At 33.9% G+C, this 13,396-nt stretch overlaps 1 protein-coding gene across 1 annotated transcript; it reads right to left on the reverse strand.

The window, feature by feature from the left end:
- Positions 1–8,305: 8,305 nt before the first annotated feature.
- LOC130944356 (uncharacterized) lies at positions 8,306–12,188 on the reverse strand. Its single transcript, XM_057872648.1, has 3 exons — positions 12,027–12,188; positions 10,113–11,749; positions 8,306–9,230 (listed from the first exon to the last, which is right to left on the reverse strand). Exons 2-3 carry the CDS (start codon positions 11,546–11,548, stop codon positions 8,984–8,986), a joined length of 1,683 nt encoding a protein of 560 aa, XP_057728631.1. The 5' UTR covers positions 11,549–11,749; positions 12,027–12,188; the 3' UTR covers positions 8,306–8,983.
- Between the last annotated feature and the right edge of the window lie 1,208 nt (positions 12,189–13,396).

The raw sequence follows: 13,396 nt of genomic DNA on the forward strand, positions 1-13,396 counted from the left end.
TGGGCTGCCTTCCTTAGATTTACCTCCATAGTACATTGGGCTCGCAGCTGGCTCTCCTTCTCCCGGAGGTCATCTCTCTCCTTCCTCAACTTATCCCTCTCCTCCTTCAACTCCTTTTGATGTTTTTCAAATAAAAGAAGCCTCTCATCTAGCTCCTCAACCTTTGAGGAAGTCCCCAAGGAGCTGAGAGGAGTCTTCTCAAACATGTCCAAAAGTTTGCCACAAACTCCCGCCGCCCTAAAACTTTCTTCGGCCAGAGTGGCAAGGTGTTTCCGAACAGAAACATCATCCATATTTATGAGAGGATAGATGTTCTTTCGGACGAATGCAAAAGCATCCGCCTTAACCCCACCTTCCCAAGAAGGGCCAGACTCTGAAGTCTTGCGCTTCTTCTTCTCTGGCTCGGAAAGTAGTGGGGCAGAAGGGAGTGGTCGAGCCAAACTTGAGGAGGAAGAGAGGATAAAAGGTTGAGAGGGAGTACCCACATTTCTAGGAGGAGGAGGAGGAGGAGGAGAGACGACCGCCTTGGAACCCCCGGACCTGGCCCGGGACTTTGCCTTGGCTTCCTGCACCCGCTGGTAGGACTCTTGAGCATTTTTCTTTGCCATATCTACAAAACGAACAACCAAGTTACAAGTCGGTAAAATACAAGTCGGTAAAATGCAACTCGGAAACAAGAAATGCATGCACTACCTATGCAAGATTGAACAAAGACCGACGTCCCCTGGAGGATTTTCCTCGTATCCAAGTATGGGGCCCTCCCCCATGCTTCTCGGAAAAACCCCACAATGGCCACCTCCACCTCGTCTAGGTCATCTAGACCAATCTTTTCACAAGGGGTGGCCGGCAGCCAATAAAGGGGAAAGCGAGGGGAGGAATGCTCGTCCAGAAAAAAGGGGTGGTGACCCTCTACGGCTTGAACCTTGAAGAAGAAATTTTTGAAGTCATGGAAAGATTCGTCAAAAAGGGTGAAAATCCTCCGACCTTGAATGGCTCGGAAGGATACCCATTGTTGTTTGTTGTTTAGCCCACTAAAGGGCTTAGTCATATGGAAAAGATAAAAGAAGATTCTCAAGGAAGTCGGGAAGTCCAGAGCGTGGCTTATAAACTGGTAAATCTTCAAAAAACCCCATGAATTGGGGTGGAGTTGAGTAGGGGCAACCTTACAGTGGTGCAAAACGGATATCTCGAAATCAGAGAAAGGAAGAAAAACACCCAAACGGGTGATCATACATTCATACATGAAGAAAAAATGAGGGGCCGCCTCATTAGCTCTCCCAAAACAGACCCGGTCTTCAGGACCCGGGATTATCAATTCATATTTGGGCTCGTCTTCGTCCGAAGTACAGAGCCTATGATGAGTACGAAGGTGGGTGATGAACTCAGCGTCAACCAACGGTTCCTCCCCAAGGACCGTATCGTCAACCCACTGAGAAAGAATGTCTACAGAGGCCATTTTTTATATAAAGAAGAAAGTGGCAGAAAACCTACAAAAAGGAAAAAGAAAAAGAAAATCAAAAAATACGGCCACTAAAGAAGAGAGATTCGAAACCAGAATCTACAGGTCAACCTATCTACTCGCAAAACAAAACATGCAAACATAAAGCATGGCATGGAAAAAACAAAACTAACCTTTATCCGAAAATGGAGGTTGGAGAAGAACAGAAGTCTTCGAACGCAAGGATGCAGTACGAACAAGATAAGGAGAAAGTTTGAAAGAGTGCAGAAACGGAAAATGGAAAGAGAGGGAAAGTATTAATAAAAAAGGCTAAGGGGCATAATGGTAAAAAGCGAGGCAGTCATTAATGAGACTGCACCGTTACCAAAGCCCTCAATCCCTAAATGATCCCTCAACGGACACGACGCTTGAATTGACGTAACTGTCAGAAATCAAAGGTCGCGAAAATCACGTCGGTTTCCAAGATCCGTATTCCCTCAAACAAGTCGACTACGAACCCGAGTTGAATACTTGAACCCAAACTTTAAAGAAAATTTGGGCTCAAGTAGGGGCACTGTTCATACCCTGGCCCAATGATAAGGGCCCAGGTCCAACCGAAAGGCCTAATCCAATAGGATAAGCCTTACAAAATACCGACTTTCACATAAGAAGTCGGTGTCAACCACGACTTGGTATGAAGAGGTCGGATGTGAGATTAGCTGGCAGATAAATACTCATTCAAATGAGTAACCGCCCCTAAAATCTCTCTAACCGCCTCATAAAGCCATATCTTAACCTCCCCAAGATAATGGGGACGGTTACCACCCTAAAGATACGGCACTACACCAACGGTGGTTATTGGCTCACCTCTATAAATACACTGACATCCCCTCAGGTATCCCTAAGTCCAATACTCTCTAAGACCTGCTCACACTCTTGCTAACTTAGGCATCGGAGTGTCTTTGCAGGTACCACCCCCCATTCACACGCGAGCACAAGTCGGACGGAGCCTCCCGAGTTGCGGACCTACCTGGAGTCCTCCTCTATTATACACTTGGGCCGCCGAACACCATCCATTGGACTAATCTCCGGTTACATACCGTAACAGGAGTCATCAAAATGTCGGCTTTCCAAAATTATTAATTTTTAAGTCTTGAAAAATCAATACTTAAAAAAATATTTATTAGAATACCTTAGCTTAGTCTTTTTCACCCTAATAACTAGGATTTTGTTGTGATAATTTCTGTCAATGTATTACAGCTGACTACAATAATTAAACAAAAAAGAAAAATAAAGCAAATTAATCTTATATAAATATTAAGAAAAAAAAAGGCACGGAAAAGAAATTAATTGGAGAATGTAGATGTAATAGTAAGAAGCACTGAGCTCACTTAAAGAGGTATGGGTTTATGGATATGGAGAGATAATAGCCTCAAATCTAATAACCAATTATACCAAGTCCTCATAATAATTTCACGTGAAAATGGCGTCATTTTCTGCTTGGCTTCACTTAAATACTTTATCTTAAACAATAGAAAACCCATTCCTAACTCAATGAATGCCATATGCTTTGACGAATATGTTTTGAAGCAGATCTAGGTGTTGAAACATTATTAACCAAGAACCTAAGAAAAACTCAAATTATTTAGAAGGAGATATTATTTTTTTTTTGTTCCTCCAATTTCTCTCCAAATTAAAATAGAATTCAACATATTTAATAATATTTTTACATTCTAATTTTATTATTGCATTATTAATTTATTTTTAATTATTTATTTATTGACTTATTTAATTTTGATTATCTCTTATCACATTCTTATCTTGTTCTTTTTTAAAATAATTTTATGTTATTTTATTTTATATATACTTATCCTAATATATTTTATCTTTTTTTAAAATTTAATAAGATCACATTCACAATACTAATAGATGGATATTGCAAAGATAGAAAATGAAATTTATATTTGAGATCAAAAAGAAAATAATTGAAATGAATTAAATTTGATGAGATAACTTTTACTGCATTTATACTAGGACTTTGCATAGAAAAAGAAAGAGGAGAGCAAAGAACTGGCGTTATGGCCAACCAAGGCCAACAACAATACAGCAAATACAATGGCTTGTTGAAATTTAGAGATATTTATTCTAATTCATGATTTATTATGTATTTATGTGTCTATGTTTAAATTAGTTACGAGTTTAAATAGAGCTTAAATTTTTTTTTAAGGATTTAATTATTTTATTTTATTGCAGCCTATTGCTGATACGACAATAGACGTTTTATTCCTTAAAATGGTTATTTAACACGTCTTCAGCTAACGTAATATGTAGACAAAATTCATTAACTCTAGACAGAAACAATAATAGAAGAAATAAAATGTTTGACAAAATTAATCATTAGAGGCCACAATATCATTTTCCAATCGATAAAAAAACAAAATAAAAATTAACAAAATAATAAAAAATCGAGATTAAATTTTACTTTTTTTTTCAATTTTCTTAAAATCCCCTTCCCCCTTCCCTCTTCCCCCAACCAACCTTCTCAACCTCTAATTACCAAATCCAATTTCTCTTTCATTAAGTATGATCCTACCAACAAAATGCAAAGAGTATGGAGATCTTAAAAAAGATGAACAACATTCTTGAAGATAAGTTTAGTTGTTCATTGGCCCCATCAAAGTCTTCATCTTCAACCGGGTTAAATTCATCTTCATCTTTCATATTTAGCTTTTAGTATTAATTTGGATTGATTTTTTTTAGTTAAAAAAATATCTTTATCTTTTTAAATAAAATACTTTTATTCAATTTAAAATTTATTTAGATACGTCTTTTATAAAAAGTATTTTTATTAATAAATTATTTGTCTTTTTTCTATAACTAATAATATATTATTTAAAAAAAAGAAATAAAAGACGTTTTTAATACTTAAATTTTTTTAAAAAATCTATCTAAATATACAATAATTTTTGTCTGTTAAATTTTTTTAAAAAAAATAAATATTTTTTTCAAAAATCAATCTAAATTGATCTTTTATTTGAATATAATATTTTACAATTTTTAAGAAAAGCTTTACTATTTTTGCTGCTACTACTAATAATAATATTAGACATGTTATTTTGCAATCATGGATAAAGTGGATGAGGAATTCTTTTTTTTTTTTTTCAATTGTTGGGTTATAAACTCGCGCTTTTTATTTTTAATATGGAGGAGAGTTTGGTGTGTTGCATTATTATGGAGAATACAGGTACTTTACTTGCATGTGGTGTCAGGAGAGCTGAAATCGGACCGAAGGAGTTGGAGGTAGAAATTCGGACGGTCCGATTAGAGGGAGCAACTCGGACCGTCCGATTTGTGAGGTCCCAGTCACGTGGCGTGCGTTCGTTGCCTCTAAGACGATGTCCCCCTTATACCAACATGCTTCCTAGACTATACTCACTTCTTTCGAGTCTCTTTCATAGAACCCCATCAGCAATTCTTTTCCTCTCTTCTTCTTCTTCAACCTCCAAAACGTCATTGTTCTTCATGCAAGCTTGAAGAAAAAATTCACAATGCCGAAAAAAAAAATATAAAGATGTTAATCGTCCTAAACTTTATATTATATATTATCTCAGCCACTCTAATTATGTAATTTTAGTTTTTAATTTTTTTTATATTTTCGATTTATTATTATTATTGTTAAAAATTTAGGCATATATATTTAAATGAAGTAAATATTATATGTTATAGAGTTAATGTTATTATTGTTAGAAAGTGAATTTAGGAACATATAGATTAAGATTGTGATTATCATTAGAACTTAAAAATTTATTGTTGAGTCTATATATATGTATATGTATAGTTGTAGTTGATTAGTGAATTTTTTAATTAATGATAATATTTAAATTGATGTAATATGATAGATTAGTAAAAAAATATATGTTTAGAATTTTTTTTGTAATAATTTTAGAAATTATAATTAATTATTACATTTAAGTTGAATAATGTTTGGAAATAGTTTTGGAAAATTTTGAGTAAACTAGGCAGAATTTTTTGTAATAAATTTTTGTTTGTTGTTAGATTTTTAATTGAAATAAATATGTTAGTGTAGTTGAGGGCATTGTTATTAAAACCAGATCGAAAAAATCAATGAATTGGACCCAAAACTGGTCCAGTCCAATGATGTGATTGCATAAGGCAACGAATCGGTCAAATTCAAAATGAACCGATCAAAGTCGGTAAGATCGGTTTGACCGAATTGCCTGAGTTTTAAAATTTCCCAAAATGTGGAAAATGGGGTTCGAACCCCTCTCTTTAAGGAGAAAATAATACTCACAACTACCAAACTGTTAAACTTGTTATTAATATATATACAAATTAATATATATAAATATCTTTCAGCAAATAATTTACTTCTATTTAATTTAGTTTAATTTTAGTTAAAACTCATTCATTCTTAATTATATTTTTAGTTAACAATAATTATAAACTCACTTATTTTCCCTCCCTCACAACTCGGACAATCCGATTTGGTAAGCCAATTTTTTTTTGCACAGAACTCGGATAGTCCGATTTCTTCCACCAAGTTTCAGCCAAAAGCTATCCCACATCCATGTATAGCACCCCCATAATTCATATCAACGCATAACACACATACGTATGGCATATCTAAATTAATGTGCCACAAACTCGACCCAAAAAGAGGAGAGAAGACACAAAATAAATCCTACATTTCAGTCATATTTCCTTCGTCATTGCCATCAAGAATAATGATAAAAATAGGACACTACTAATATAAAAATGCACGAAATACAAAAAAAATCACACCTAATACAAAGACTAACACCAAATCAAAAAAAAAGTTTTCCAACTAAATACTAGAGCTACAATAACTTATTATATCTCCACCTTTTATTGCAATATTTCATTTTTAGCATTGTATAAAAGACCACATCCCTATTAATACCACAGTTGTTCACAAAAATCATTTTGATGATCACATATCTTCTCATTAGCACCACAAAACTTTCTTATTCTCATACATCCCATGCATGATGTATTACATTTTTTTTTCATGTTTGTTTATTATAAATATTTTTTGTTGAAAAATATAAAAATTTATTAATATATTTGAATTTTTTGTATATAATACAGAAATTTTTGCACATAACACATAATTTATTGATATAGCATAAAAACTTTTGCACATAGTATATAAATTTTTTTATACTAATGTATTTTATTGGTTAAATGATTCAATGTTTTTGTTACGGTAGGTAACTGGAATTGAATGGATTGGGCTTGAAAGAGTGGCCCAACATTCTGAAGGAGGTGGTCTCCGACTTGGTGTGCGTCTGGGAGCCGCCGTCCGACTTGTTTGTGTGAAAGAATGGGGGTGGTACCTGCAAAGACACTCCGATGCCTAAGTCAGCAAAGGGGTTAAACAGGTTTATAGAGTATTAGAATTTAGAGATACCTGAGGAGTGTCAGTGTATTTATAGGGGTGATCTAATAACCACCATTGGAGTAGTTCAACCTTTTAAGGTAGATAACCGTCCCTTTGTCTTAGGGTAGTTGAGATATGACTCTTAGAAGTGGGTTGAGAGATTTTAGGGATAGTTACTTATTTGAATAGGTGTTATTTGCCAGTTATTCATCAAGTCCGACTTCTTTGGGAAGGAATCTATGTCGAATCCGACCTCTTTCGAGGAGATTAACAAGTAGTGAAGGTCAATATTTAGATTGGGCCTTTTAATCTATTTGGATTTGGAGCATAGTAATAGACCAGCTTATGAACAGTTTTAAATTTGTGATTTTTTAAAATTTTTGTTTTGCGAATCAAAATTTAATTTATGTGCATGCACCAAAATTAGTTTCGATGTTAATATTATGAACTTATGGTTCTTTGGAAAAATTTATGTTGTATTTCAATATTTGTATATTGTATATCAAAATTTTTATACTCAAAAAAGAAGAAAGAGGAGAAAAAATCTGATAAAGTTTGTGCAAGAAGAGAGAAATTGTACGTGAAAAATGAAATTACGCAGAGTTGTACCTGAAACGGTAATGATACAAGTAAAATAAATTAAACTAAATTTAATTTTCAAACCGATTCAAATATATCACTTGAATAAATTTGAAACCTCAAACCGATTTTAATTACGAGAAACTAATGACAGGAATAAATTTGAACCGTTAGATTTTTATATTAGTAACTAAAGTTAAAATGAAAAAAGAAGTCATTTGATCTTTTTTTTTAAGTGAACATAGAAATATTTTTAATAGTTTTTAATTTGAATTCTAAACTATTTATGTAAGAATTATGTGACCTACTATGCTCTTTATTCGGAAACTTCTTTTCAGATGACTGACATTTCCACATTAACCCTCAAGTAACCTATTAGAAAATATTTTGTCATATATATCATCAAATTGAAATATAATCAAGCAATAACAAAAGAAACGTGCAAAAAGGAGGAATTGGTACCCCCACCATATATAAAACATCATTATTGATTAGTGAAGAAGGAAGAAATCAGAGCAAAATCGTAATATTATATCATATGCAAAATAAAAAATGTTAGTAATTAATAATTATGTCCAATAAATCCCTTACTCAAATTCTAGCCTTTCTTTCATCCAGCACATATTCTTTTTCTTTATCCCTCTCCATCATCATTCAATAAATTGAGCATAAAGAAAACTATCAAAGACTAGACCCACTAAGAATTTGTCCAGAGAGAATCCAGTAACATCGCTTACATAAGCAATATGAGATCAGTACGAAAAATAATTAATAATCATACGGCATATTGAAAATAACCCACGTGAAATTCAAGCCTCGTATTGAAAATGGAAAAAATCATTTTAATATTGAGAGAAAGAAAATCATATCCAAAAACGGCATCACATTAACAAGGAAGGATTAATTACAATTTGCCATGTGATTAAACATCATTACACTAAGTATGTGAAGTGTGAACAAAACAAAGATAAGAAACATTAGTGTGATTAAATATGTGCAAAAAGCAAATCCTGCTTCAATGACATCCAACCAAGCATAAACCTTATCAACACATTTTGAGAGAGCCAAAGGTGAAAAGGTCCCATTTCCCCTTTCACACTCCACCCTTCATCTTCCCATATGAAACGCAGTGCCGTTTATTGCCAACTTGCCAAGCCAAAATTAAATATTTCAACAACACAATCCATGCATCGCCTTGCCTCTCCAAAACGCCACCTCACAGCCACCGTCTTCTCCATCAAAATCACATAACTAATTATAATTATAATTGCACATTCGATTGCACAAAACGTGACCCAATAAGCTCAAAATGAGCCATTGTAAAAAGAGCTATGTACAATTATAATTACAAAGAGTTATATAACAAAACAAAACCCCACCTCTCCTATTTCCCTCATCTTCACTCAATAAAAAAATTTAGAACAAAACATAACCTACAAAACTTCTCTTTTTTATTTTGCTTTGAAAATTTTTTTCCCTTATTTTCTCTATACTCTTTTACATATATTTTATTTTTTTGTTTCTTCTTGAGATATTTATTCCAATTAAAGTTCTTGGGAGGCATCAGATGACAAAGGGTAACAAGTGTCTTCCCCACCAGTGTTCCATAGGAAATGAGCATAATCAGCGGCATAGAAAGAGTTTGTAGGCTCAGCTGAAATTGCTTCCAAATAAGTCTCTTCTGCAGCCCACAAATCATTCTTTGCTTTCCATAGAAACGTTGCGTACTTATTGAATGCCTCTGGATCACGAGGTTCCACCCCTATTGCCTTCTTGAAGTATTCTTCCGCTCTGGTGAAATAATTCAAAGAACAAGACCAAAATGTCAACATCATTTTTAACCACTTTTCACATGAAAATTGCAATGCCAAACTACTCAATTTCAAGGATATTTCTTTCATTACGTTACTAAGCAATTTATTATTATGTGCTGTCTCTGATCGTTTTCCTTATAGGCATATAGCCACATACAGATTTAAATACTAGTAAATAACAGAGTGAATAAAGTCTAGACCAAAAAAAATATTAAAAAGTCAAAGTCAACAAAGTTCCGTGTGAGATCATTTGTCATGCACGTGACTATCACGCACGGAAGATGACAGATACCGAAATATATTGATCCTGCTCATGAACCTGTGGTGCAGGGTAAATACACCGCACACTCTTCTATCAAGATTCAAACTTGGACAAATCAAGAACCTCATTGTCTTTTTTATCCCCCTAATTTTTCCAGTTTGGGTTTTAATATATTTTTGACGATGAATTAGAATATGCTTTCGCAGCTCCTACCTAGAACGACCTCTTTGGTAACACACACATAATTCATATAAAAACAAAATCATAAATTAGTCCTATAAGAGTATATTACCACAACATACAATAATCAAATATATTTTTGTAAAATCTTGCTTTCCATTTTCTTTTAACAAAGCAAGAAACACATGACGAGTTAATTTTTATGGACTTTCAAGTAGTCATATATAACTTTAATAAATATATTTTAACCAAAGATGGAGACTCTATGCATGTGAATTTCGACTTTACCAAAACATTACTACGGGAATAATAATAATAATAATGATACTAGAAACTAGAATACTTATGCCATGGCAAGCAAAATTAGCAAATAAAAATGAAGAATTTTTTAAAAAGGAAAAAAAAAGGAAAATTCACCTGTCGTAATCATGTGCAACGAGGTAGAGGAACTGAGCATAGTTTGAGAGAAGAAGAGAGTTGTTTGGTTCCTTGGACAAGCCCGTTTGGTAAACCAACTCCGTTCTCAGATACTCAGCATAGTCATCACTCTCCATCTTGGCTGTTACGGGCGAAATGAACTGTTTCATCGAGCCACGATTCACATCCTCCATTCTAGAAGCTTCCTCCACCATCGAACTCCACAGCTCCTCTTCCTCCTCCTCCACTGACGAAGACTCCGCATTATTATTATTATTGTTATTGCTCTCCCCTGTTCTGTAAACCTGAGACTGCGTCGACGACAAACCGTCAGGGAAAACCGTTCCCTGGTGCCGGTCCGACCGGTCAGACCGGCCTTCCCCGTCGGTTCCGTGCGCCGCTGGCCGGAATTTCCCTCCACCACCGTTTCCGCCACCAACTGAAGTCGTTTTCTTCCCGTTAGATGATGACACGGTGAATGTCTTTACCGCAGAGGAATCAAATCCGCTCTGATTATCACTGACAGACTCCTCTTCCTCCATCTCCATGGTCAGCGTAGGTGGATTCACGGCGGCCATGACGGCGGCGTTGTGTCCCATGGAATGAACGGTGAAATTGGCGAGCAAGATCATGACATAAACCATGAGAGTAGGCGTGTGTGAGAACACTTGCTGGAAGAGCCAAACGAAGGAAGCGTGCATTTCCGTTTGTACCCTCTCGAGGATTCCTTGTAGGTCTTGGTAGCAGAGAGTCTCTCTCATCTGGAGGGTGTAGCTATGGAGCTCTCGAATGATGAACACCATAGAAGAGAACGCTTTCTTCACCGAACAGCACGCGGATTCCCCTGCCTCCCTAAAACCTTCCTTCCATTGGAGCTTCTTCTTGATGATCCTCAATGAGAACGGAAGCTCCACGCTGTTCGCTTTCCGCTCTATGTTCGCCGGAATTATTATCTCCTCTCCACCGCCGGACACCATCCACGGCGGCTCCGGGATGCTCTGCCCATTCACGAAATTCGAGGACGAGGTTGGAGAAGAAGTGGTATCCGAATCTGAATCGTCTTCGTTGAGCTGGAACCCGAGGGTCAAGTCTTCGATCTTCTTAGCGAATTCCTCGTCGGAGAAGGAATCTAAGCTCGCGCTACAAGATCTTCTGATCGGTGTTCTGGTGTTGGTAGAGAAGAGGTGATTGTGAAAATCTAAGGATCGAGACTTGTGGAGAAACGACGTCGTTTTGAAGAGTGTGCAAGGGTGGACGAATCGGCACGATAGGGAAGGATTAAAACTGCGTCGTTTTGACGAAGCATAGGAATATACATAAGAAGGGGATGAAATCGCAGAAGCTAGGGTTTGAGAACAAGAGGAAGGAGAAGAAGAAGGGGAATAATGAGGTAATGACCATTGCAAACATGGAGTAACAACCTTCAATCCTCCCATGATTATGTCACAGAGAGAAAAGAGATTGAACTCAAAAAGAGATAAAAGAAAGAGGTATTTTTATATAAAGAGAATGAGGATGAGAATAAGAATCAGTGTTCGAAAAGACGAAGAAGAAGCTTTGTTCAAACACCTGTTCATAACAAACTTTCTTTTCTTGTTAGTTTTTTTCTTTCTGCCATTCAACAACAGCACTCCAACCTGAAAAACCAACAAAGCAGATTTATAATTGGAAACGCGCTTTCATGGGGACAGCACAAATGAAATATTTATATAAAAAAAAGAAAGAGCGTTCAATTTTTTTCTTTTTTAATTAAAAAATAAGTAAATAATGAACGCAAAATTTTCATGGCTAATGATTACTGTAGGCATGAAAATCGGATCTTTGAACGGGTCTCGAGAAACAAAGAAAAAGAAGCGAGATCCGAGAGACACTAGTGGAAAATGAAGAGAGATAGTGTTGATTTAATTTACTCACTTGCGATTTGTGTGAGGAGCTGAATTTTCGGGTTAATGTTGCGGTTTGTTTGGGTCTGTTTTTTATTTTCTTTTCTTGGAATCTTTTTTTTTTTTTTGCCGGCCAAGATTTTCCGACGTACGGCAGCGGAGAAGAAGCGCAATAGTGGTTGCGACTTCTGTGTTTCAGTGAGATGAGAGGAGGCTGAAGTGGTATTTATATGAGAGAGTAACGAGGGTGAGAGAGAACTGAGAAGAGTGAGAAAAAATATCATGGGTTCGTGACCGGCTATGGCGGTGGCAATGGTCCAATTAGATTAGAGTATTAAAATTTTGAGAAGAAGATAAATAAACTTTTCACCTCTTCATTTGTAGATATTTAAGTTTTAGAAAAATTAAAATAAAATGTTATTTTAATTGTATTAATTTGGTCAATATAAATGCACATATAAGAATATTTTTAAAATAAAATAAATTAAACTTAAAATTTAATGTGTCCAAATTTAAAAATATAAAAAATTTAAATATATTTTTAAATTTTTAAAAATTTAAATATTTATAAATAAAAAACTCAAGAATTAATTTATTTTATTTTTTTAAATTTATTATTATTTTTCGAATATCAACTTCTTTTTTCATTTTCTTTTACATGACTTTGACATTTATTATTAGTCTTTGAAATAGTTTCAAGCTTCCATTTTTTGGTGTCTAGTTTAAAGCTTTGATGTTCATATTTACTAAATTAATTTTGATTCTTTAAATTGTTACCATTTTCTGTTTTACTTTCTATCTTTATACATGTATTAAAAAATGTTTATTTTAAAAAAATCCTTAATTAATAAAATTAGAATTTATTTAATATATACCTTTGGGACATATAATAAAATTACTAATAATAAAATTTTAAATTTTTCAATAAATATAAAATAAATATATTAAAAAAATTTTTTTTTATATTTTTAATAAAAAATTAATTTGTAATTTTAATATATATGTTTAAGACACAAGATAATAAAATTCATAAAATTATAGTACCTTATTTTAAGTTTTTTTAAATAATACTTTGAGAGTAAAGACTTTTTAACAAGGATTTTACTCTAGAAAATAACATAAATAATTTCGTCTATCAATAAAACATTAAAAACATATTTTAGATTTTATTAATGCAATAGTAAATCTCTTTAGTATCTCTTTTAAAATGAAAGATTCACTCTATAGAATTCAACTTGATAGTTTTCTTAATTTTGTCGCTTGATGCTTGTGAAATGAATTATTTATAGGGAGATATTTAGATAAAAATATTAAAAATATTTTTTTTAATATTTTTAATAATTAAAATTTAATACATATAATTGATTAAATTATGTTATTTTTATTAAAGTTAGACCGGAC

This window comes from Arachis stenosperma, chromosome 1 (genome assembly GCF_014773155.1).
Source record: "Arachis stenosperma cultivar V10309 chromosome 1, arast.V10309.gnm1.PFL2, whole genome shotgun sequence".
Lineage (NCBI taxonomy): Eukaryota > Viridiplantae > Streptophyta > Magnoliopsida > Fabales > Fabaceae > Arachis > Arachis stenosperma.

Excerpts from the sequence above, each read along its gene's own strand:
- LOC130944356 (XM_057872648.1), bottom strand. The coding sequence starts at position 11,548 with ATGGGAGGATTGAAGGTTGTTACTCCATGTTTGCAATGGTCATTACCT. Across the intron at positions 9,231-10,112 it reads GTTGCACATGATTACGACAG|AGCGGAAGAATACTTCAAGA; the intron begins GTGAATTTTCCT and ends TTATTTCACCAG.